This window comes from Ixodes scapularis, unplaced genomic scaffold, assembly GCF_016920785.2.
Source record: "Ixodes scapularis isolate PalLabHiFi unplaced genomic scaffold, ASM1692078v2 PGA_scaffold5__190_contigs__length_132052651, whole genome shotgun sequence".
Lineage (NCBI taxonomy): Eukaryota > Metazoa > Arthropoda > Arachnida > Ixodida > Ixodidae > Ixodes > Ixodes scapularis.
In genome coordinates, this window is record NW_024609880.1 from 56132740 (window position 1) to 56158007 (window position 25268).

The 25268-nt window shown below is 48.5% G+C and overlaps 2 protein-coding genes across 3 annotated transcripts in view; one reads left to right on the forward strand and one right to left on the reverse strand.

The window, feature by feature from the left end:
• Window positions 1–25268, reverse strand: part of LOC115313047 (UPF0764 protein C16orf89) — a 370567-nt gene that overhangs the window by 124456 nt on the left and 220843 nt on the right. The window lies entirely within an intron of this gene.
• LOC8052376 (maltase-glucoamylase, intestinal) overlaps window positions 1–25268 on the forward strand; it is a 79952-nt gene that overhangs the window by 26900 nt on the left and 27784 nt on the right. For both annotated transcript variants that reach the window (XM_029981396.4, XM_042294022.1), the window contains exons 3-10: window positions 788–939; window positions 8053–8239; window positions 16417–16592; window positions 20256–20424; window positions 21281–21377; window positions 22110–22222; window positions 22556–22681; window positions 24968–25213. In XM_029981396.4, coding sequence (XP_029837256.2) covers window positions 788–939; window positions 8053–8239; window positions 16417–16592; window positions 20256–20424; window positions 21281–21377; window positions 22110–22222; window positions 22556–22681; window positions 24968–25213 — 1266 coding nt within the window. The remainder of the gene's footprint in view (window positions 1–787; window positions 940–8052; window positions 8240–16416; window positions 16593–20255; window positions 20425–21280; window positions 21378–22109; window positions 22223–22555; window positions 22682–24967; window positions 25214–25268) is intronic.

Below are 25268 nucleotides of genomic sequence, written 5' to 3' on the forward strand. Positions count from 1 at the left end.
TACTGTCCTGGTCAGTAGAGTACAAAGAAACCTCCTAGGAGGGACCTTGTGATTCCCTTAACTTCATATTTCTTGCGACTTCATCGGTGGGGGAATAGACATCATAGTTACATCTACACGCCAACGTCGTCAGCTTCAGCGACTTTTTTTTAGCTTGAACTTCTTTTCAAATTCTTGACATATGTCGGCCTGTTCGGCAGGCTCTAACATTTCTTCATGGGGATCCATCCCACAAGGAGCATAGGCGCTCTGTCAAACGTATCTGTACACATAAGTGTGTGTACTTGGGCGCTTGTGTTTTCATATTTGCAATTCTGTTATCACAACTATACCATTGCTTTTCCACTTTTAGTCTTCCTTTTTCTTCTATCTCTACGCCTCTTTCTTTTCTTTTTGAAAGAAACAATCCTGCAACCTCTGCAGGAACATCTCTCTCACCTCTACGCCTCCCCCCCCCCCCCCCCTTTCTCCCTTTCCCGCCACAGCAGATCGGAGCACGTGGAGCGAAAGCTCGATGTGCAGAACCCCTGGGTTCGATTCCCCCCTCTGCCGGTTTTGACCGGGATGTGTGTTGTACGGGCGTGCAGTCTTGTATTGTTACTGCATGATGTGCGTTGATGGTCCCAGGCTAGCAGTCATGCTGCCCTGGTTAAATATCTCAACTCTAGCAGATGCACCGGTCGGCCGTTCAGGCTGACTAACTTTCCGCTCTCTAAACGGCTCACAATAAAATTTTACTTAATTAGTTGTTTTGGCCCACCCTATTGGGGCGCTGCTTGCGGCACAGGTGCCTGTGCTGGAATGGAACCGTTTCGACTGCTACCCGGACGACCCCAAGGTGACCCAGAAGCGCTGCGAGGAAAGAGGCTGCTGTTGGGTGCGCACAGACATCGACGCGGCAGTGGACAAGGAGCGCCTCGGCAAGAGGGAGTTCTTCAGGTGGGTCAATTCTCACGGGAGATAAGATGACATCATGCGTGGCGAGTAAGGTTCCGAGATTACTAGTATATAACCGAGAAACGGCAAGCAGACATGGCTTCACGAACTGATATATTTTCTTGTCTCTCTGTTTCTCTCCTTTTTAGTTTCCCTCGTTCTATACCAGCGTTTCTAGCCGGTACCTGTTGTGACCGTAGGCGTCCGAGTGCGACCACATGGTCGCCAGGCAGAAGAACACAACCACCCTGTGTGACAGCTCGTCAAAAAGTGCCTTTAATCGTAAATCAACAACCGGAAGAAGCTTCGCTTCCGGTAAGCCCGCAGCACGACACATGTGGTGCCATCTATTGCCAGATGTCCTCACTACATCTCCCCTTCCAGCTCGAGGGAGCTTTACCTCGTGCTTTCACAAGTTCAGTCTTTGAGGAGGCTTGACTTGCCGCCCCGAACGTGTGACGCGTATACCCGGTGGGGGAGACTGCCGTGTAGAACTGGGCACCACCGCTGAATCGCCTGTTGGTCTTTCGGCTACAGGAACTGGCCCGTCTGAAGTTGCAGGCTGGGTACAAACTAAGTCGCTTGGCTGGCGGGGAGTACTGGGCGTAAACGGCACCAAGTGGCGACGGTTGCGCTGGACAACACCCCTTGGCGTCTCGACCACGTAGGAGCGCGGCCGCTTGGCCGGGCTCAACACCCTAGCAGCACATGGTATATCTTGTACCCACACCTCTTCCCCTGCTTCCAGAGGGCGCAGTGACTGGGCGGCGTGACGCCTGTTGAAGTCCTTGCGTTGATGGCTCTTCACGCTCTGGTCCCTGCTCTTGACGAGCTTTGGCGACGGCCACTTCGGCATCAGCGATGCAGGTAACCCTGGCAGCCTGGTCCGGAGACGACGACCCATGAGCAGCTCCGAAGGGCTGTAGCCGGTCACTCCGGGTGTGTCCCGGTACACCAGTAACGCCATGTGCGGATCCTCTGCCTTCACGAAGAGCTCCTTCAGTGTTCGAACCATGCGCTCTGCCTCGCCATTCGCTTGCGGGTACCTCGGACTGCTCGTGCGGTGGGCGAACCCATACAAGGCTGCAAAAGAGGCAAATTCCGTTGACGAAAACTGCGGACCGTTATCAGAGACCACAGTCTCCGGAATCCCACAGCGGGCAAAGGAACTCTTCATAGCCGCGATGACGGAGCTTGATGTTGTGGTCACAAGACTGACCACCTCGGGGAAACGGGAATAGTAGTCAACCATGACCACGTAGTTGCGTCCTGGCAGCTCAAAGAGGTCAACCCCGATACGTTGCCAGGGGCGATCGGGTGTAGGAGTCCCGAGAAGCGGCTCGCAGCGCTGAATTCTTGTTTGGGCACAACGTTCACACGTCCCCACCAGTTGCTCCAGCTCGCTGTTCAAGGTTGGCCACCACACCGAGTCGCGAGCCCTTGCCTTGCATCTTCCCACGCCTTGGTGGCCCTCGTGGAGTAATGTTAGCATCTCCTTCTGAAGAGTCTGAGGAACCACGATGCGACAGTCCTTCAGCAACAGGCCCTCGAAGGCTGTGATGTTGCCTCGCTCCTTCCAGAAAGCCCTAAGATGAACTGGAACGTTGGACACCTTCTTGGGCCACCCATCCTTGCAGAATCTGAGTAGGCCGGCACAGACTCCATCCTGTGCTTGGTGCTGGCGAAGGCGATCGAGGCGAGTGGATGCAAGACTTTCGATGTCCTTGAGCAGTGACCCAACGAAGAGCTCGACGGTGTCTACTTTGGTGTCGGCAGCCTGTACAGGAGCTCGGGAAAGGGTGTCTGCTGTCGCCAGGAGCTTCCCCGGTACATAGAGAACGTTGTACTGGTAGGCCATAAGCCGCATCCTCAGGCGCTGAATGCGAGGAGGCATAGTGTCCAGTTCCGCAGATCCCAACAGAGTGACGAGGGGTCGATGATCTGTTTCGACATCAAACCTGATGCCACGGACGAACTGGTCGAACCTTTCAACGGCCCATGTGACGGCCAGAGCCTCTTTCTCCGTCTGGCTATACCGGGTTTCTGTTGGTGTAAGAGATCGCGAAGCGTAGGCAACGGCACGACGCTCTCCCGATGGTTGGTCCTGTAGCAGAACGGCTCCCAGTCCATACGAACTTGCATCAGCCGACACTGTGGTATGGTACGAAGGGTCGTACTTGGCCATGCAGACCTTGGAGCTCAACATGCCCTTAAGACGATCAAAGGCAGACTGCTGACTGGGCCCCCAACACCAGGCACTGTTCTTTTGGAGAAGAGCACGAATCGGCGTAGTCACGTCGGACAGGTGAGGAAGAAAACGGCCTACGTGATTAGCCATGCCGAGAAGTCTCCTGACACCACTGACGTCCGCTGGGGCCTCCAAGTTGACCAGAGCCTGGACCTTGTCTGGATCGGGGCTGATACCGTCTGCACTGACTGTGACTCCCAAGAACCTAACAGTGGACGCTGAAAAGACGCACTTGGCTCTGTTCAGTTTCACTCCGGCACTGCTGAGGCGACCCAATACTGTTGCAAGACGCCGGTCATGTTCCTCTTGGGTGCGTCCGAAAACCAATATGTCGTCGATCATGTGGACGACTCCGTCGAGACCCTCCAGGATCCTCCCCATTTGCCGTTGGAAATACTCCGGAGCGGAGCAAATTCCAAAAGGAAGGCGACAGAAGCAGTATCTGCCGAACGGGGTAATGAAGGTCGTGAGGAGCTGGCTTTCGGCAGATAGCTTGATCTGGTGAAAACTGGCTGTAGCGTCGAGCTTGGAAAAGATCCGTGCAGGACCCAGACGTCCCAGGATGTGCTCCACCGATGGGAGGACGTGACGCTCCCGCTGGACCACCTGGTTAAGGCGTGTGAGATCGACACAGATCCGGTAACCTCCAGAGGACTTGGGGACGACAACGATACCAGGACACCAGTCCGTCGGATCGTCGACTTTGCGGATCACACCGTCAGCTTCTAGCTTATCCAGTTCTTCGCGGACAATGTTATGAAGGGGAATCGGAATGCGGCGAGGAACGCTGAGGGAGAACGGCTGTGCTCCTGGCTGGAGTCGAATCACATACTCGTCCTTCAGCTCACCCAACCCTTCAAAGATGTCGCTGTGAAGAGGGCTCTGCTGGTTGAGACTGGAGAGGGCGTCAACGAACTTCACCACACCCAGCTTCTGGATGGCAGGAAACCCCAAAAGAGGCGGGTCTTGCGACGGCAGGACGTAAACCCGCTCCACTACCGACTTGCCTTTCCAAGTCAATGTGGCTTGGAAGGTACCGAGAACTGTCAATGGGTGATTGCCCGGTCCAGTGAGCTGCCCTTCAGGCTCTTGGAGACTGCGAGGTGCTCCGGGAAAAGTGCTTGGCACCACCGTGACTTCGGCTCCGGAGTCCACTTTGAAGTCGACGTCGTACCCGTTGACGGCGACCTTGACAAACTTCGCTCGGCCCGCGGTCGAAACGGCATGTAGATGAACAGTGCTCAAACTTCGTTTCCGCTTCTCGCAGACATCTTCGAAGTGACCCAGGCGTCGACAGTAGTGACACTTGGCTTGTCTAGCCGGGCACTCGTTACGGGGGTGCGCTTGACGGCCGCAGAATCTGCAGTTTTTGCTGCCTTCTCTCGGCGACGACGCCGAGTCTCGCTTGGGAGACGTCTTGGGGGCCGGTTTCCTTCCTTTCTTCACACGTGCTTCATCAAGCTTGAGCTGCTCCGGTGCGACGGCAGCTGTCTCGTCCCGAAAAACGGTCGCCCGCGCCTTGACGGCGTCTTCGTGGATGCGTGCTTGAAGCCGGGCCTCGGCCATGGTGAGGGTCGGACAGCGGCAGAGCTTGTCAGAGAGTCTCGAGTCGAGAAGTCCTACGACGAAGCGGTCTCTAACGAGCCTGTCCTCGACCTCTGTGGACGGATAGTTGCACTTGCGGACGAGTGCTCGAAGGGCCGTGTAAAAACTGTCGACGGTTTCCCCTCGTTCCTGGACCCGCCTGTGAAAAAGCACGCTCTCGTACACTTCGTTCGGTAGATGTACAAAGTGCGCCTTGAACTTGTCTGTTACCGCAGCGAAGGACCGCCATTCCTCTGCGGTGAGGCCTAACGTCTCAAGAACACGCCGCGCCTCTTCGGATCCCATAGTGTACAGTAACGTCCGCACCTGAACTTCGTCCGACGCTTGGTAAAGGCCTGACGCAAAGCTGAAGTCTTCGAATTGTAGAAACCATTGCGGCCACTTGTCGGGGTTTGCGAAGTCGAATTTGGGCGGTGGAACCAAGCTCGGGAGTGAGACGACGGGGGCGGTGGCGGCGGCAGCTTCCGTTGTTCTCTCCTGCGACATGACGAGGAACGCAGCGACGGTGACGAGAAGACGGAAAGCGTAGCAGCGTGCGACGCAGAGACGACGAGAGGCAGGGCTAGCTGTGAGCATAGCAGCAGCGAGGAGGACGTCAGACCGGGAGGCCGGCCACTTCTGACACCATGTTGTGACCGTAGGCGTCCGAGTGCGACCACATGGTCGCCAGGCAGAAGAACACAACCACCCTGTGTGACAGCTCGTCAAAAAGTGCCTTTAATCGTAAATCAACAACCGGAAGAAGCTTCGCTTCCGGTAAGCCCGCAGCACGACACATGTGGTGCCATCTATTGCCAGATGTCCTCACTATATTCAAGATGGCCCAGTTCTTGCAACAGTACCCCACGTTCTCTTTCTCGGCCTTAGCGTTAGTATTAATGAAGTGTTCGACCAGCAAGAGCCCGATGACGTGAACTTACTTGGAGAGGCTAGTTGACTACTTCGTAAGAGATGGGAAGAGTTAGGCAAAGAACACAAACATAATCACTGTTTGAGATAGAGGGGCAATGCAGCGCTTTTATACTTTGCGCAAGAACAAAAACCGCTTAGAACGGGTTTTTGACGTTCATGACGTTTTTCACTACACGCAATCGAAGTCGCAGAAAAAATTAAAGAAAAACGAGCAGCGTTCACCTACTCAACTCGCAGCCAGAACAAGTGGCCACGTGATCTGGAGCCGATTATATGCCGCCAGTATTGATCATAGCCGTGAGCTGGGGTTGGCAAGGCACAGGGCACGCGCTGAGTTCCAGACATTGTCAGGGTTCGGCTATTGTCGCCATTGTAGCGATTGGACACGGATCGCTACCCGAATGCTTGTTGAGCTATCGATTATCACGAGCCCAAATAGAGTGCCCACATAATGCTCGAGTCCGATCTATGAGCCCCATTCAAATATCGTCACTGGGTGGTACTGAGACCGCCCAGCTACGTCATCAAGTTTTGCGAGGGAGAGATTTAATGAAAACGCTCTGTTTTGGCCTTGAAATTACACCGCAACAAAGGAATTTCTTGGCCAGTGGCGTTGCGTGCAAGTATCCTTCAGTCCCACTAGCGCCAGTAAGCTCGTGTAAAGTGAAAAACATTCCAATTGAATATCGTTGCACCGCCCCTTTAATGTGCTCTAAACATCGCTGAAATGGTAAAGCAAATATGGGGCCAAAATAATTTTTTTCGCGAAGTAATTGAATTTACAATTTTGGTCCTCACCGTGTTTTTCAAAGTGAAAGTTTTTACTGGCAACAATGAAAAAGTGACGTCAGTGAAAGGAAGGGATTCACTCTTTGGATTTTAGACATTGTCCCCAACTGATTAGATTCGGTTTCATGGTGCCAAATGAATTCTTTGAAAGTCCGCTCCAGCACCGTCACAGCAGCTCGAAACAAATGCTCGGCATCGTCCATTTTTAGACTGCCCGCTCGACCTGCAAGCCTGCCTACCCCTGACGTCACGACATTGAAAAGCGCGGGTATATTTGAGTGTTGGTTTTGGCATCGTTTTCACTTGCCGATTTCACAATACCTATTCTGAATTTCGCGATACTAAATAGCATACCGGAAAGGGTAAAGGCCGGTGATTCCGATAATGTAATTAGTTAGGGTAGCTAAAAACATCGCGGGTACCCCTTTCTTTCACTCGGAACATGTTTTTTAAACCAGAGTTTTACCGGCGTACACCATAATCTTATCATTGTGCAAATGATTAAATATTTAGGACTTATTGAATCTCCCAAAGGTGGAGAAGATTTACAAAACAATAAATTGTATTTTACCTGAAATAAAGCGCCACTCGCGTCCTCTAGCCAACCGGTGGCCGCTCAAAAAGTACGCCCTCTCCAGGATTCGATCCAGGGACCTCTCCAAGAAGCACTCGTGTCATCTAGTGCTGGGCAATCGATCGATTAAGCTACTGATTAATCGATTAATGCTTTAATCGCGATTAATGTATTTTAACCGGTTAATGGGTTAAATTTTGACGAACCAAAAGAAAGAAAAAATTTAACGCTTTCATCACGCAAGTGTGGACGAGTACATCTGTACGAAGGGCAAACCTTAGGTGAAATTTTAGCTTTTAAAGTAAACTGTAGAGGCGAGATTTGTAAATACAGAGAAAGTGCAAGAGGCTACACCTGTCCCGGCCATTTCAACGTCGTTCGAGTATCCGCTAAGCGCAGCAGAGATTATGGTAAACAATCATGGGATGTCGCTCTTGGCGGGGGATATCAACGAACCTCTGCCTTACGTAGCTGAAGTAAAATAGTCTGAGTGTGAGTGTCTTTGAACTGTTCTTAGCTACACCTCGAGTTCGGTCGAGATTGACCAAAATTGTATATTACGCCGTCTGTCATATAATCACGAAAAGCAAAAGTTTTTTTTTTATTTTTAATGTTTTGTTTTCAATTGAACGAGTCCGATTAATCGATTAATTAATCGACTAAACTTCGGCGATTAATAGGGTTAAAAGTTTTAATCGTCACTCAGCCCTAGTATCAACTGACTTAAGCAGAATCTAACCGTCGGTAGGAAAAATGAATGTTAAGGGTTGCGAATCTTAATCTAAGTTGGTATAAGCGCTCCGCTAGTCTAGAAGAGGTCCCGGGATCGAATCCCGGACGGGGCGGATTGTTTCAGCGGCCTAGGGTGCGAGTTCCGCTAAATGACATCTAACAGAACGAGATATCGTTTCGAGCCTTGTGATGCGAATGTTCAGTACGCTGATGATTTTAGGTGATCACGTTTTGTCTCTTCTCGCGGACCTTGTAGGGATCCTATCCCGATGTGCATCTTTCCCCGCAACTACGGTTACGTCATTTCGGGGCCGGAGGAGTCCGTCTTTGGCGGCTTCCAGCTTCCCCTGCAGAGAATCCCGGCTCCGTCCCGCTACGGCGATGACATCACACACCTCAAAGTCCTCGTCGAGATGCAGACGCCTTACCGGTTGCGGGTTAAGGTACGTATTCGAAACTTACGTAAACTATAGACGCTCTAGACACGTTCCAGATAACAGCCGCCATTGCTGACCTTCTCTTGTCTTGCGGAGATACCGAGCCACTGAAACGAGTGTTGAAGAACCTCCAGAAAGGCCAATGCTGAGGAGAAGGACACAATAGAATCTAAGATGGCAATAATCTGGCTTGTTATGGTAATGATGAAGTGAAGAAAAATGGAATAAAAGGAAGCAAACATTCAAGGTCAATTATGGCGGCGCCCATGCACAGCTCCTGCAAAGCGGACGGGCTGGCGCCCATCAAAATAGCTGTCATTTGTCATACAGCAGTACAAAGTTAGATCAGTGATGCGCTACTAAAAAGAATTTTGTTAAAGCCGCGAGATTCTAGAGATTTACATTATATTCTTTCTTTTTGTGTGTGTCAGAGAAGTGTAAGCAAACATTTTTATTGTAAACTCTTATCGTCCACACACATCACGGTAGAACCATCGCTGAAGGTTGCGAATAGAATTGCGGCTGCAGTTCATGGGCGCCGCCATAGCTGATCATCACTTTTCGTGTTCCTTTATTCGGATCTCTTCACTTTATCGTTTTGCTCACTCGAGGAATTAAAGAGTTTTAGGGAACCGCTTTTGCACATCCGATACGGTATACGATGGGTCCTCCGGTACGAACTGCGCATGTGCGAGTCTTATGTGGCAGCGCATGCGCAGCGCGTACCGGAGGGCTTATCGTATACCGTATCGGATGTGCACAAACTATTCCCTAAAACTTCCTATTATTAGGAACTTCTATCAAACTGTTACCACGTACCGCACTACCGGAGCCTTTGAAGCATGCTTCAAGCGCGCGCACCGTGGTCATGGTATCACCCGGGCGCGGGCGCTCTTCCAAAGCATGCTTCAAAGGCTCCTGTAAATAGTGCTGTGCGCGGAACACGGTAACGGTTTGCTAAAAGCCCTTATCAGGAACTTTTATCAAACCGTTACTGTGTTCCGCGTACCGCACTACTGAACCTTTGGAGCAGGCTTTTAAGTGCACGCCCCGCAGTCACGGTGTCATCCGTGCGCGCGCTTAAAGACATGCCTCAAAGGCTCCGGTAGTGCGGCACACGGAACACGGTAACTGTTTGCTAAAAGTCCTTATTGTATTCTTAAACCCAAAATGTTCGTACAACGAACGCGGGCTTCGTGTGAATATGGTGTGACAATCGCTGGCTTCCACTATCCCTGCTGCCGCTAGAGGACCCACACTTTATGCCTAAAGCAGCGCCACATTAAAAAAAAAAAAAAAAGAAAAAAAAAAGAACAGTCAATTGTTGGGAAATCGGGTTCTAAATTTGAAGGAAAACTTATGAAGTATATAAAAAAGAATATATGCAAGGGGGTATGTTCCCAGTTATGTCTGAGCAGTAACATCTACAAGGTCGGATACAATTTTTAATCCGCCCATTGTTGTTAGCCTCTTCTCCTTTATCCCTGGAGTGCAAGGTTGCGCTGCTGCTTCGCGCACAGAAAGTCTGATGCGCTTGTAGGCTCGAATCGCGGAACCGCTCTTCTCTGGGCCATCGTCACACCTCCCACATTTTTAGCGGCTCGGCATTTCGTTGAAGACAAGGGAGGCTGGAATTTGGCACGCGTTAGCAGTGAAGAGCGGTGGTTTAACTATAGTGACGCGCGACAACCATGAAATTTGAAGACTGAGGTAAAAGGAAAAAAGAAGGCCGCCTGTTTTGCTCCGTAACACTGAATGGTGTATAACCAGATGCGTCTTATACACCATTCAATACGGCTGCCCCCCCCCCCCCCCCCCCCCCCCCCGTGGCCCGCCCCCCTTGAAGAACAATAACAACACCAGCGAATAATGACCACCGAACGAGCTGCTTCCCTTTTAAAACAAAACAAAAGTAAAAAGCCACAACTGCCTGATTGGGGGTGAGCAGCGTTATTTTCGGATCACGCAGACGTCGGGTAGCCCGACATAACAACGTTCACGGAACACGTATATTCGGGACGTCAGGTTGTCAGACTCGACCCTCTCGACTATACGCCGTTTCACCTCACGATGGAACTCAGCGGACGTTACGCTATAGCCATCGGAGCCAACCCATCGCCGCGCGAGTGGTCACGTGACCTTCAAGCAGCGCGGGATTGCCTGGGATTGCTCGGTAAGGCCGGGGTCCCCGTTGCTTACACATCACACAGAGGACAGTCCGCGTTCAGGTTCCAACGCGAGTCACCGCGAGATATCCGTGCTTCGAATGCCGCATGACGACGAGTTCAGGGAGAAAGCCTGGCGCGCGGCATTCGAACCAGGGACTATTGCGGCGGCTCGTGTTTGTTAACTGTCTTTTGTACGATGAATGAGCAGTTGTGACCCCGGCTGTAGCGTCCACTCCGGTCCATTGTAAGGCGAAACGGAGTAGAGCCGAGCGCAAAAACACGAAGCGTACCTCCGCGTCTCCTTCGGACCGCCCCGTAACGTCCTAATAAAGGGGGCGCCCGCTCGACACCCCGTCTGTCATGCCCTCCGTAATCTTAACGTCGCACGCTCGTGACTGCCCACGTGCACGGGGGTGCCGCCCACTGATGAGCATATCAGCCATGCTGCCACTCAAACTGGTCGAGGGGCCGCTGCAGGCTGTAATTCAGACGTCAGTGTCTAGTCTTTCTACCCTAATGGTTTGTTTCATCGAACCAGCTATTTCCTCGTGTACCAGTTTTTCTTCTCTTCCATGCTCGTACAGCCGCAGATCGTCTTCGGAAAAAGACTTTGCAGATGATGTTCGAAGAGATTTCTGCCAACCAACTAGTGGATGCGCAAAACGAAATATAATAACAGTACTAATGATGCGAATCTTATAGTACAATGAATAGATCGTTCGCACGAGCCAGTAAAAGCACGAGAGTGCTTGTAATCATATTATACCTCTGATGTCATCGTGACCCTTCCTTCTTATATTATGTCGTCACACTTTAAAGTTATGGAGTAGTGAGCCATTTCAAGGGCTGGAAACATCTAGCGACATTATTCATTTTCTGGCTTGTTCTCCCTTTTCTATAAATGAATTGATATTATAAATCACCTAGCAGTGATACCATTTTGGTATTTCAAGTAATTACTGCATATACATGGGGCGTAGCGTACCACCATGTTGCAGTAAACTCTATTATTTAGGGGGTTCGGTAGATCCGCCCTCTCGACGGTATTCCGCCGGGAGCCGAATTCACTCGCGTCATTGGTCTAGCAGCTTTTGCGTGTCCTGCCGGAACCAGTTTTCGGTAAACCCCCACCATCCCAATCCCCCCACTCCCCATTCCACCGCACATACGTAACCGCATTCGAGTCCACCCAATCCCTCGCCACATGCACCCAACTTTCCATAAAGCCCGGCGACTAGCACGAGCCAACATCCACGCCAAACTATACCCACCATCACCATGCACACTATACACTGATGCCACACCCTACCCTCACAAACCTGCACACTGTGTAGCTGTTCTCGGTCAACATCCACCACCAAACGTCACGGCGGCCACCATCCTCACTACAAACACAACCACGGCGGAGGAAGCGGCCATTGCCCTTGCGCTCGCCCAGAGCCCCACCCCCCAATTCGTCCTATCTGATTCTCAGCAGGCCATCCGCAATTTTATTCGCGGCAATATCTCCCCCATGGCCTTTTAAATTCTCACCAACAACCCTCCATCCGACACCGTGACCCTGCTGTGGACACCAGCCCACACAGGCGTAGGCGCTAATGAGATGGTGCACGATCGTGCTCGCGAACTTATCGACCGAGCCGCCATTTCAACTGCGCCTACACGCGATGTCCCTGCAGGCAAGCCTACCTCCCTCCTGCAATACAGGGATATTACCCTACACTACCGCCTCCTCCGCCGCCAATACCCACCTCCGCACCCCCACCTCTCCCAAGAGGAAGCACACATGCTGCGCCTCTTACAAACACACACTTTCCCCCACCGAACACAACTGATACACACTCACCCACACCTCTTTACCAGCCCCGCCTGTCCTGCCTGCGGGGCATTCGACACTCATTACCATTCCCTTTGCGAATGCCCCGCAGACCCATACCCCCCTCTTCCCTCCCCTCACCTCTGGGAGCAGATGTTGCGCGACCCGGAGGAGTCAGCCCAAGTCCTGACCACCTCCCGGGCCCTGGCGATCGCGGCGGGCCTCTGGGCCTCCGCCACCCCCAATACCTGATCCCGGAAGAATAATGAAGTTTCCTCCTCCTCCTCGGTAAACACACTAAGAAAAGTAGACGGTACCGGGGTTGGGTGTTACAGCAACACCCTTAGTTATGCCTCATTCACGCTGCTCATTCATTACATAAAAGACACTGTTTTCGCAGCCTCAATCACATCGGAAGCTCTTTTGATTCATACATATATGTATGATTTGAACATATCTGCAGATCCTCTTTTGTGCGACGTATTAGCGGTTTGAGCGCGGCTTTAGGTTGCATGGTGATCACGTTATATAAATAAAATGCTGCAGGCTATATTAGCAGCCTCCTGGGGATATTCATTTTCCGATCACTATGTTTGCGAGGAACGATATAGCACCACATGCTGTTCTCACATGCATAGATACAGTAAATATAGGGAAAATAGGTCACGCGCGACAGCGGAATCATGACCGCGTTAATATATACTCGACAGCTCGAAGGGGATCGCGCGCAATCACGAAGGTTATCGATTCGTACGTTACTTTGTTCTCGCCAATATTTTGCGTAACGCATAATATGTCTAAGTTCAAGAAGGTATCTCGAAGTAAAAGGCATATTGATTCATCCGATAATCATTCGACCTTCTACTGAAAGTTCTTCCGATTTCTTCCACCGCAGTCTCAGGTGTAATACGACATGATTAGCTACCACCAGCTCGCCTGCACTCTCACCGTCTTTTCACTAATAGTTCCGGAAGCAGGCTTATTTCCATTCAACCATGGCCCCGCGGCTGTACCCCAACCAACTTCGCTGTTGAGACGTTCTCTGTGTCTGTTCCTTCTACTGAAAGTTCTTCCGATTTCTTCCACCGCAGTCTCAGGTGTAATACGACATGATTAGCTACCACCAGCTCGCCTGCACTCTCACCGTCTTTTCACTAATCATTCGAGGTCGCCGCTAGAACAACATCGGCTAAAAGTGGGTGTTGGTGCGGCGAACACACCTTCGCCGCATCCAATTTTTCACACCCTTTCTCCACCCTTAAAAAAAAGTGTTACACCCTGTTGCGCAATTAAAGGGGTGCCTTAGATCGGAATAAGGCGGGTGAAAAGGTGTAGCTATTGGTGCACTTTTCTGAAAGAGCGCTTTCATGCCCCTGAGGGTGAACAATTTCTTAGTGCCTAGTGCGTCGCACTCACGCCTGAACTAATGCTTCCAGCTCACTGATTCCCGCGAAACGGAGTCGTAACAACAAAAATCTATATAAGAGCGTGATGTTTGCGAGACAGTAGCTGCACGAATCGTGTTCGTGTTTAATTCCTTTTCATTTGTACCGAGCCAATTAGGCGGCAAATGCGATGCCGGTTTTCTTTGCAGGAACGTCGTGTGCAACAAGACATACCATATAAAGCGCTTCTTAATTTGGAGAATGATTAAAAAAAAACGTTTGATCTTAGTGTGCGCACTTGTTTGCTCAGATTCGATCGAGGTGTCGGTCAGTGCTTCGTGCGATTACGGTCCAACGCTCTTTCCCCGTGGCCGCACCTGTGCCGTGTGCGGGGTGCGACGTACGCATAGAGAAAGCGGACCGACCGAAACGGGACTAGAGTTCGCCCACTCCCGCATTCTTGCACATCGCGGAGGCGTTCCTGATCACACGCGGATCTGGAAACGCCCTGAACCGCACTCTGGATGGGCCGTGAAATTAGCCCCTGTGCTATACTCATGCCTCCTCGACCTTGGGGTCCCTTCCGCCCGATTGTGTTGTTTTTGGTGGCTTCTGGTTCCATCAGCCGCTGGGCTTCCTTCAGGGCTGGAGTCGGCCATTGCGTTCCGCCGGACTGGACTGCAGAAAGGTGCAGACCGCATCATACAAAACTTGAAGTCATAAACGACACGACGCGAGTTCTCTTATTGCGGGTTGAATTTATTTATTCGTTTTGGGACAATTGTCCAGCTTTGCCTCAATAAACTCCACGTGTGTACTTTGCCCCAGGTTGCAGACTTGGGCTCGCTGCACAGCGCGCATTATTCACAATATCTGGCCCACAGTTGTTGTTCGTACTATGGGAAACGGGGAAGGATGCGGCAGGAAGTTGTTGTTCCGCACCTTCTAATTGGTCTTACAAGAAACCGGACATGCACAAGTTACTAAAAAAAGTAAATAAGTTAAGTTACTGAGCGCTGGCCTCAAAAGTGATTTGAGTGGAGCAGAAGTTACTCAGAAGAAAAGTAATTGAGTAAATTACTAACTGCGGTAACACAGTATCGAATTACTTTTGAAGGTACTTTTATATTTTTTTTTAGTAACAAGAAGGTACATAAATGTTTTGATCCCCTAGCGAAATTCTGCTAGCCAAATACAAAGCGGTCTGTGTTTTCACATAAATAATTTAATAGCTGGTTCTGCTTCTGTGTGTAAATTGGTTGGTAGTTTTTGTTTTCTGGCCAATGATGTACTGCGGATGTATCATTTCTACTTTAAGGTCTAGCACTGCCTGAGCTTGATTTTGCAGACAGTGTTTGCTTGTTTGCAGTGTTGCGTAAAGTACATCTAAAAAGTACTTGAAGTAAAGTACAAAGTCAATTAGAGGTTATCTACTTCAAGTGTGGTAAGTACACCGAGTGCAATGTATGTGAAGTAAAGTACTATAAATACAACATACTTTTAAAGTAAAGTACAAATACTTTTTAAAACAATCCCTCATGATGCCCTTTCATACACTATTTCTTTTTACTTTACTTTAACGGGTATGCACTGCTCCAAAATTAATTGGAGGAGCATCCGTTTTTTTTTTTTCGTTTTTTTTTTTCGGGAATGGCGGCAAATATTGGATAAAGTCAAGTCGCCACAGTGTAGTTGTTTTTCTCTCGCTGACTAATTATTTAACACAATACACTTATAAGGCACTTGTTTGTATCAGTGTTATAGCCGCCATTACTTCACTCAAAGAAATCACCACATGACGTCTGGAAAGACGATAGCGCGTTTTCACATGACGACCGCCATTTTTTTTTTTTTTTGTTTCCAAATTTGGGGAATGCACATTGCGAATTTTCTTTTCTTCAGAAATTACCGGTAAAAATACTTTAGTAAAGTACAAGTACATGCTCAGAGAATGCACTTCAAGTAAAAAAACATGTTTTCTAATCTTACTTGAAATAGTACTTAAAGTACCATGTTCGTAAAATACTTCCCATTTTTTTTAACGTTTATGGAATTTTTTTTTCTCGAATGATCTTCGAATTTTGGAAGGCCTGCTTATGCTGAGTTTTGGGAGGAAAGGCAACGCAAAGAGGTCACCTCTGTGTTGCCCTTTAGCACGCGATCCTTCAAGTACAGCACAAACTACGGGAGCACCAGATGGGCTTCAGAGCGGGTGCTGCATTTTGTTGACTCTTCAGAGTGAGACTGCAGTGTGTACACCTTTAGTGGGCGAGAGTTTCTACGTTGGGGAGAAGCAGGGAGAGACCCTGTCTTTAAATACGTGAAGTCTCCTTGAGCTTCGGGACACACAAAAAAAAATGCCAGTCTTCAGCACTAATCCCACATTTACTGGGCCTCACTTTCGACGTGTCTGTCCGCTCCCCGCTCCTCGTAGCAGCGTTGTTCAAGTGGGGACTCGTTAAACGTTTAGAGTGTTTTGGACCCTCCAAACCACTCCCTCCTATACCTACGTCACACGCTTCCCCTTCTTTGGAAATATCAGCTGACCTTCCAACATCTTATCTATTTTTGCGCAGGAATGTTTGTCGACCACCGAACCTACCTCTAAAATTCAAAAGCGATTTGTAATTTGAGTGGAAGTTATTCGGAAAAAGTAATTAAACTAAACTACTAATTAACAAAATAAAAATTTAGTTGAAAGTTGCTAAACTACTCAGAAAAGCAGTAACTTGAGTAGAGTAGTTGAACTACGTACAATCTGCAAGGAACCAAACCTTTTTTGTTTGTCTCGCCTCTTCTTTTTTCTTTTTTTAGATATACGACCCTTCAGACGACCGATACGAGGTTCCTGATCCGGTCATTCCCGTGGAGTCTGCCCTCGATTCGCAGCTGAATCCGGGAGCTCAGGTGCAGATGTATGCGGCCAGCTACAACTTGGGACAGGACACCTTTAGCATCAAGGTCCGCAGAGCCGAGACCGGCACCGTGCTGTAAGCTTCCCACTCACTGCATCGACCGCTCTAGTTCAGAGCAGGTAGAGGGGAGCTCTCACTGGAGAACCCATGGGTCCTGGGTTCAATTCACACCCCTACCCGTTTCGATCCGCACGAGCATCGTACTGGCGTGTGTTCGTGCCCTGCCGCTTGATCAATGCCATTTCGCTACGGGCTGCCGCTTCGCAAGAAGGTGTGACCCAGCTGAGTTTTCTGAAGTTGTCCTTGGATGCATGGAACGCCGGTCTCGAGGAGCACTTCTGCGTTGCTAATGCACGTTCTCCGCCAGCCACTGTGACTCTAATGGTCGGTTCCCACGTGGAGTGTAAAATAACTGGATCGTGGGAAAGGACCGCCCAGCTCCCTGCGTGGTCACCGTGACATGATAAATTATTCCTTGACCTTTCCACTACCCCTTTCCAAAGTCACGTGCCGATCGATATGAGATATGATCCACTGCACAAGGGCGTAAAAGCAGACACTGCGGAATGTGCAGCTAGCGGGAGCGGGTAACTTCGATCCCTCCTCTATACTCACAAAGCCTAGCAGTTCGACGACGGATCCATAGAGTGCCGGTCGCAGATTGGGAGCGCGAGGATCTGGTTGCACAAAGCATTTCTTGGGGAACCTGGTAGTCAGCGCACAGCTTTTGCAGCGGCGAGGACCCGAAACATGGTTTTCAGACCTGGTGAGAAAAGAGGCGGTAGCGCGAGGAACCCGAGGAGCACGAACGGACTTTCCACCGTTCGTGCTCCACAGTGTGTTTCGGCCTCTCGCCGCAGCGGGGCGCCCGTCACGTGGCTCTCCTCTCATCCATTGTCTGCCGCTCTACCTTTTGAATTTCGGCGGCCGCGTCTCGTGACGATATACCAGGCTTTGTCAGCATAGAGGAGGCTATGCTTCGACTTATTCTCCCGCTGCACGGGGCCTCGTGCAGCGGAGGCGCAATCGAACCCAAGAAGCTCGCGCTTGTGTTCGCCATTGTGCATGGATTCCACAGCTTCTAAGAACGGGCAGACTTTCGAAAGGGGTCTATTGTATGTGGGCCGATCTACAATAGACCTATCTCACCAAGCGTTTGGCGCATGCGCGAAGCCGCCCTAACTTTACTTCACAAGAGGCTGGGCGCTCTTCACGCGCGAGTTCCAGCGAGGTTCGGGCACGTGCAGAAAGACTCAAGTTCCCTCTATGCATTGCGTTAGCGGTGGCGTAGTCAAACTGGCGGGTGAGATCAGCCTATTTGCTGGCTGGTAGCTTTATAGACCCTTTTACTGTTTAAAACATGAACAGCTGCTTGCGTCCCGAGGGACTTCCGCTCTCTCCGGCTTTGCAAGCCTGTCAGGCTTGCTTATGGCACCATTGCTAGAAAGCATAGATGCTACACGGGCAACAAAGTCGTGAGATTTAGGGCGGGCCTAGGGCTGTACATTTTAGCACCTTGGAGGAGAAGTTGGTTTACAAGAATATTCGAAAATTTTCAACAGATCTCGCACTGCTTGGATCTTTTGGCGTTCGCCTGGAGAATTGGTGATTAAAAGCTTCATTGACGTTTCAAGCAGCGGTGTTAAGTTGGGCTTTGTTCATTATTTTCGTGAACCGTAAGTTCGCCGGGACGTCAAAAACTGGAGCACCGCCTGGTGGCGTTTGGAAATAAAAGGGTTTTAATACAGACGTTTCTTGTTTATATAGAGTTTGCTATTCAAGCACTGGCGAAACAAGCGTACACCTTCGTACCACCCCCACATACGGTGTCGGTGCTTGAAGGCATTGAAAAATAATTTTCCTGTTTTGAAATACGCAAAAAGAACAATATAATTGTATGAGATCCGTGGAGATGGGCATGATTGATAAGCCGATTTCATACACAGTGGGAAATGCGCTTATATTGGCGAGGAACGCCTTCAGTGCGATGATGCTCCACATGGTGATCCTGGCGAGACTGGATTAGAACGACCCTCTCAAAGCTTTGAAGTGGCCGAAATGGCGATTGCCATAGCAACCGGTTGCGGTCGCTCGTTCGTGTGAAGCGTATCTTTTGTTTTACGCGCGCCCAGGGACCTCGATTTATTCGTGGTGCCCGGGCTTCGAAGCCTCCACCATGTCGACGCCTACAAAGGCGTAGTGCTTCTCGTTCAAAGTTCCGGCGGACACTCCGGTGGGTGCCATCATGGACAGCATTCAAGTCGTCGCCGGCGAGGATGGCCTGTCGTACCTGTCGCACCGCGGTGGGACAAGGTTCATAGCGGCGGTCAGCACCATGGCTGCCGCTTAGTTTTGGAGCGCCAGGGCAAAAAGTTATTGACAAAAAACTTTAATCCTAACAAAAGAAACATTTTTGTTCTTAATAATGTTCAGAAATTTTGCATTACATACTGGTGCCCTAAGCTGGACGCTTGGCAAAAACGACGGCGAGAAATCTGGCGGCCGCGATCGGCCAACGCCACACTTAACTTTGACGCCGGCCAATCATAGCCGCCGAATTTCTCGCCGACTTTGCCGCCAAGTGTCCAGATTAGGGCCCCTGGACGGCATTCTGTTTTCTACCAATATTCTTGTGGATGGTTAGTCTTAGTGTTTACTTTATGAATCGTTAATTAATACTTTAAATCAAGTTTGTCTTCAGTTTGAATGACGAACATACTTCGTTTTGTCATGTTCGTTTTTAAAGCAAATAAGTCGTCATGAGAGTACACGGATGATGGTAAAATAACCGGAGCACCGCCAGAAAATATGGCGCAGCATAAGCAAGACTGATATCTCAAATAAAGCATGAGCCTCGGAAACACACGGAGGTAAATGAGCACGCAAGGAACTGTAGTTACTTTATTCTGTCCCATCTCAAGATTGTATTTTACCATTTCAAGGTTTCTTCAGGATGAAGAATCACCAGAGTGATAATAGTTTAAAAGAAATTTCGACCGCACACAAATAAGTTTAACTTTTGCTTAATTTAAACTTGAAGCAGTATTCGAACTAAATTTTCGAAAGTTCTCGTACTCCAGCAAACAACCTCTTGGAATAAGTTCGAGATTTTACAAGCGATACTCTTCCATGCTGAAGTATGCATTTCAGCCGCCCATGGCGCGTGGTGGTGCGAAACAAAAACCCTAGAGTCTTATCAGTTGCAGGTTTACAATGTCGGAACACGCCCCTCCCCCGAAGGTCTCTGCTCGCCATTATCAGTGATTTCCTGTTCTCCAGTGTGGGAGTAGCTTGTCATTTCATATGCAGCACAACCTCCTGCATAAGAAAGCTCCTGCATAGGACTCTACTAGCATGCTTCGAACAAGAGTTTCCAAGCGAGTTGTCATTTGTCTTTCCAGAGGGCACTGAAAGCGGTAGAGTGCCATAAAAAAGCACGATTCTCAAAAACGGTGTGCATACATTTCTTGCATGGACATAACATCAGCGGATGCATTTCGCACCACCACATTTCGCGCCACCAAATTTGTTTCACTTTGCAAGAACAAGTAGGAATGCCTACCAGCAGGATGTGATCACGTCACGTGCATGCCATGTATACCATTCTCTTTCCTAGCGTACGTTCTCCACAGCCAGCACGCGCGTGTTCGAGACTTCGGAAAGCGAGCAACGCATGCGCCATAGACACAAACTCTAAAGACGGCGCCTGCCAACTGAATATTTATGTTTATTTTTTAGCTTCGACACGAGTGTGGGAGCGTTGACGTTCGCGCACCAGTTCCTGCAGCTGTCTGCGGCAATTCCGTCGAACCGCGTGTACGGCCTGGGAGAGCACATGCACGAGCGGTTCGCCCACGACACCCACTGGCGTACTTGGAGCATTTTCAGCAGGGACGCCTACCCGGAGGTCGGTAAACGTCCTTCGTCGTGTCCTTGAGCCTTCACTATAAGAAGCGTACCACAGCCCTACCGAAAAATGCAGTATAACGTTTTGCTAACTGGATTACGGAACTGGAAATCTATTTGAATTCTAACTGGATTTCAGGTTTTCAAAATCTAATCTGGATTTCAGGTTTCCAGCAAGAAATCCAGTTAGATTTCCAGTTCCATAATCCAGAGAGTAAAAAAGTTACACTGTTTTTTTTTTTGCTTCAATAACTGAAATTCGTGAAAGTAACTTGGCAAATTTTGAGAGAAACGTTTGTAGCCGGGGATTCAATCTGAGTTGACATTCTTGAGGGGGACACGTACAGCTGCAAAATTGCTTAGCAGAAATCATATGATATTTTTTTGTGCCGACCCGACCTCTGGCGGACTGATTTATTTTCAGAGAGTAAACGAATTGTGGCTTCGTACGCCTCGAAAGATGCGCAAATATTCCGCAGAGTTCCGGCATTCAGCAGCGCATTTAATTAAAAATGTCCCCCATCATATTTAGATAGGTTCTTTCTTTCCTCTTTTTTCCATTTTTTTTTTTTTTTCAAAATCAGTTTGATTCTTTTTGCATACCTTTTATGGTGGTCAAACGCAAATGTCAGTAAAAAATAACAATTTCGTTTAACGCAATCACGATTACTCACACCGAGTAGCGCTTTGTTCTGAAATCCTCTAGTGGACACTTTTTGTCTTCAAGCGGTGCCCAATGTTTGTTCCCATAAACTTGCAACGATCTTACTTTCATGAAACTTCGTATTCGAATGCGGCGTAGTTTATAACAATTATGTGCATTTTAACTTCGGATATTACCTTCCCTTCCGATGCAGGACTTCTCGAACCTCTATGGTTCGCACCCGATGTACATGTGCGTCGAGAACGACCTCAAAGCTCACGCCGTCCTGTTGCTGAACAGCAACGCCATGGGTAACTCCACTGCGATTGTTTCTTCTGCCTTTGTGATTGTTTTATATCTCGAACAATGAAACCTCTTCAACTCGGCCACCGCTTTAAGTGTTCGAATTAAATGTAAGCGCTTTGCTTTCGTGGAATAAATCTTCTACGTACGTTAGGGCTAGGGCTAAGTGAGACGTTTCAGTTTCTGGAGTCGTCCAAATGGAAAATATCACTTCCTTAAAAAAAAAAGGAAAATATATATCTATATAAGATCAATATTTGATTGTTTTGTGTGTTTTCATTGAAAATCATCTAGCCGGACAAAGCCCGTAAGGCTTGTATGACATGGGGCCCGGTAACGTCAAGAAATATAATTTTAATCGAAGACCACACTTTTGGTGATCAAAAACAACAGAGAACATCAACAAAAAGAAAAGGACTAATTATGTGCCATGTGTATAACGAACACAAACAAATTTCACCGTTAATATAACAAAACACTCTATTATAAAAATATACCATCAACAAAAGTATTACACCGTGTAGTACTGCAACTACACCATTTAAATTGTATCTGCCTGTAGAGAGCTATCATAAAACAAAAATAATGTCCGTACGCTAAAAACACTGACCAAAGATGGTTCTTGAAAGCAATACAAAATTTGTAGCCACAAAGACAGACCACAGTCATAATATATACAAGCAAGAGCTGTAAACATAAGCAGAACTAAGAACAGAACGTCCGGTGTTTGTGAACCCCAGACATCCAGTTACAACCGGCACCGGCTGTGACCTTCAGGACGACGGGAGGAGTGCTTGATTTCTACTTCTTCCTGGGACCAACTCCCGAGGACGTTGTCAAGCAATACACAGAGGTGGGTATACACCCTCTGGAATGCTACACATATTTAACCTTTGAACGTCGCTTTTTTGGACTCAACATTATGTAATCAGTGATTGCCTAAGAAACGCAGGGTTCGCTATTCATTTTCCTACGTTCCTATTGACTAAATGCGCGATCTTATTAATTGTGGAAGGATATTAAGATTCTCAGTACAAGTCACGCCCTGCGTTTCTTGAATTGTCAGTGACTAGTGCTGCTTTCTGTTTTCCGCATTCACGTCGTCTTGCGTATCAAAGTGAAAAAAACAGCTATATACATATTTTTTTCTAATCGGTGGTATTTTGCGTCCCACGTATGTCCACAGGCCGTGGGTCGACCCATGATGCCTCCCTACTGGGCTCTGGGCTTCCACCTGGGCCGCTGGGGCTACAGGACCACGGAGTTCGTACGTGACGTCCAGAAGAAAATGAGGGACATGGACATGCCACAGGTACGTACAGATTCTTAACAGGAATGCTCTCTACAGGAGCGCAAGTTCGTCTGCTTCTTTTTCAGGGGTTGTGGTGACGTCAAAACGCCGAGCTCCGATTGGCTCTGATTGAAGGATAGTGGGCAGACCTCAATGGCTGGATGCCCTGAGGTCTACCCACTAATTTATTTTTTATTTTTTAGTCAGCCAATCAGAGCTCGGCGTTCTGAAATCGTCGCAACCCATGTGCAAGTAGCAGACGAACTTCTGCTCCGCATAGATTCTTGGCTTGCGCATTGACGACAGCTGCGGTGTCTGGAGCGCGCGTCCGACTGGTGTGCTTACCACACCGCCAAAGTGGTCCCCCGACTTCCACCTGATGTCGTGGTGTAACCTGTCGCGATACTGACGGTTGCACGGACGTGGACGCGGCAGACACCTGTTCTGCTGTAGGTCGCTCTGCAGCCGTACAGTCGACGGAAACCAAGGCAGACTTGCGTCCACTTGTCCTTGTCGCCAGCCTTTGTACGGTTAACCGCCACGATTGTGACATCCGACAGCGTTAGACACAGGCTCCTGTGGTACAGTTTGCTGCCATTTCAGGACCGCGTTCATTGTGTGGGTAGGATAAAGCTGTAAACATTTACCAGTTTAAGACGCGTTCGAGGCACTGTAATGAAAACTACAAGGAATATTCCCCACCTAAAGAGGGTATCGCAAAGTTTATTACTTTATAATTAATGGCGACATGTCCGATGGTGACTGCGCAAAGGCTCTACAGGTGTATTGTGTGCATACTTTTTGAAAAGGTTACCAAAGTAGACGACGAACTCCCACAAAAACATCCAATTAGTGCGGGAAGTGCAATTAGGGGAGAAAATTGCTTGCAGAAAACTCCCAACTGTTTACGACAATGTGGTTGTGTTAGACAACCTATTTTGCCGTCTAGTTGGCTCATCTATCAAAGTCAAGGTTGTGACGCACGCGTCTGTTAGAAATTGGCCTTCCGACATTTTCTGTTCCAATGGAAGAGGGATTTGCTCGTTAAAGCTCTCTTTCGACAAGTGCTCAATTAGAAAAATCCCAGAAAAAAAAAAAGCCAACCTTTTTCTTTTAGCATTTTGGAAAGTTGACTGATTAAGTTAAACCAGACTTGTATCGTACACATTACAAGTAATAAAATTACTTGTAATCGATTACTTTTTGGAGTAATTTTGTAATCAGTTGATTACTTTTATTAGGCAGTAATCACAAGAGTAATGTGATTACTTTTTGAAGTAATAAAAATTACTTGTAACCGTTACTATTTTTTCAGAAAGTGTTCCTCAGACTCACACTGCCTTGCCATCCAGCGCGTCTGTTCAGAGGGTTTTCAGCGTAGCAGCAGACATATTCACGAGAAAACGTGGAATAATGAGTGACGCAAACTTTGAGCGACAACTCTTGCTTAAGCTTAACAAGATCTAGAACCCCCTCCGCTGCACCTCCTCTCTCTCTCTCCCTCCCCCCCCCCCCCCCCCCCCCCCCCAACTGGCGAACGCCGAAATCAATAAACTTCTTCAAACGAATTCTGTGCTGTTGTCCGCATTTTGAAGGTGCAACGACCACACAGAGAGAACCCGTTTTTTGTTCTTCAATACTTGTAAAAATATGAAATAGAGGTTGGAAGTAGTTCCTTGTTATGAGCGCTAACGATGTAAGTCTTCACACAATAAAATAATCGGAAAAAAACGGTTACTTCTTAAAGTAATGTAAAATTACTTTTGCTGTGGAGTAATCAAGTAATGTAGTCGAATACGTTTTAGCCAAAAGTAATAGTAATTGTAATCGAGTTGTTTTAGTAACATGTACAAGACTGAGTTAAACCATAAGAAGGTCAGCTTCCAGCTATTAGTGCATTCTTTATAAAAAAAAAAGTTCATGTCGCGGAACTCCGCAAAACAAGTCAGGCTTCCATTCAACATTTTTGGAAAGGAAAAACCCTAACGCAATTTTAAAATAATAATAAAAAAATTAAGTTATATATTTGATAAAACTTTACTATTTACACTACCCTCTAAAACGTTTTGAAAACAAAAACCAAATTTAACGATTTCTAAAGAAAGACTAGTCACTTACACTTTTAGATACCCAGAGCTTGGCAAGCCCCGGTCATCTTATTCTTGCTCCGTAGCCAATAAGATTGCAGCATTAACCGACAACAACTGCCGCAGAACGAATCACGAGACAAGATGTCTATATTGTCTTCTTGTTCAAATGAACCAGAATGCTTTATTTGAGTGTGGTGGTATCATGTTTCGGATTCAGGACGTGATCCATTTGGACAAGGACTACCAGTCAAACTACCGAGTTTTCACGTTGGACCAAAGCAGCTTCGCCAAGCTCCCGCAGCTGGTTCGGAACCTGCGGAACATGGGCCAAAGAGTCATGCTAGTCATTGAGCCCGCGGTCGGCTCCGCCAAGGACAAGGGAGCGTACTCCGTGCACGAGACCGGAGAGCGGCTGGGCGTCTTCGTCAACAACACCTGGGGAGCGGTGCCCATCGAAGGTTTGGTGAGTGCCAACTGGTTGCACCGAACGTTCGAAATAACAGAGTACGCGCTTTTGC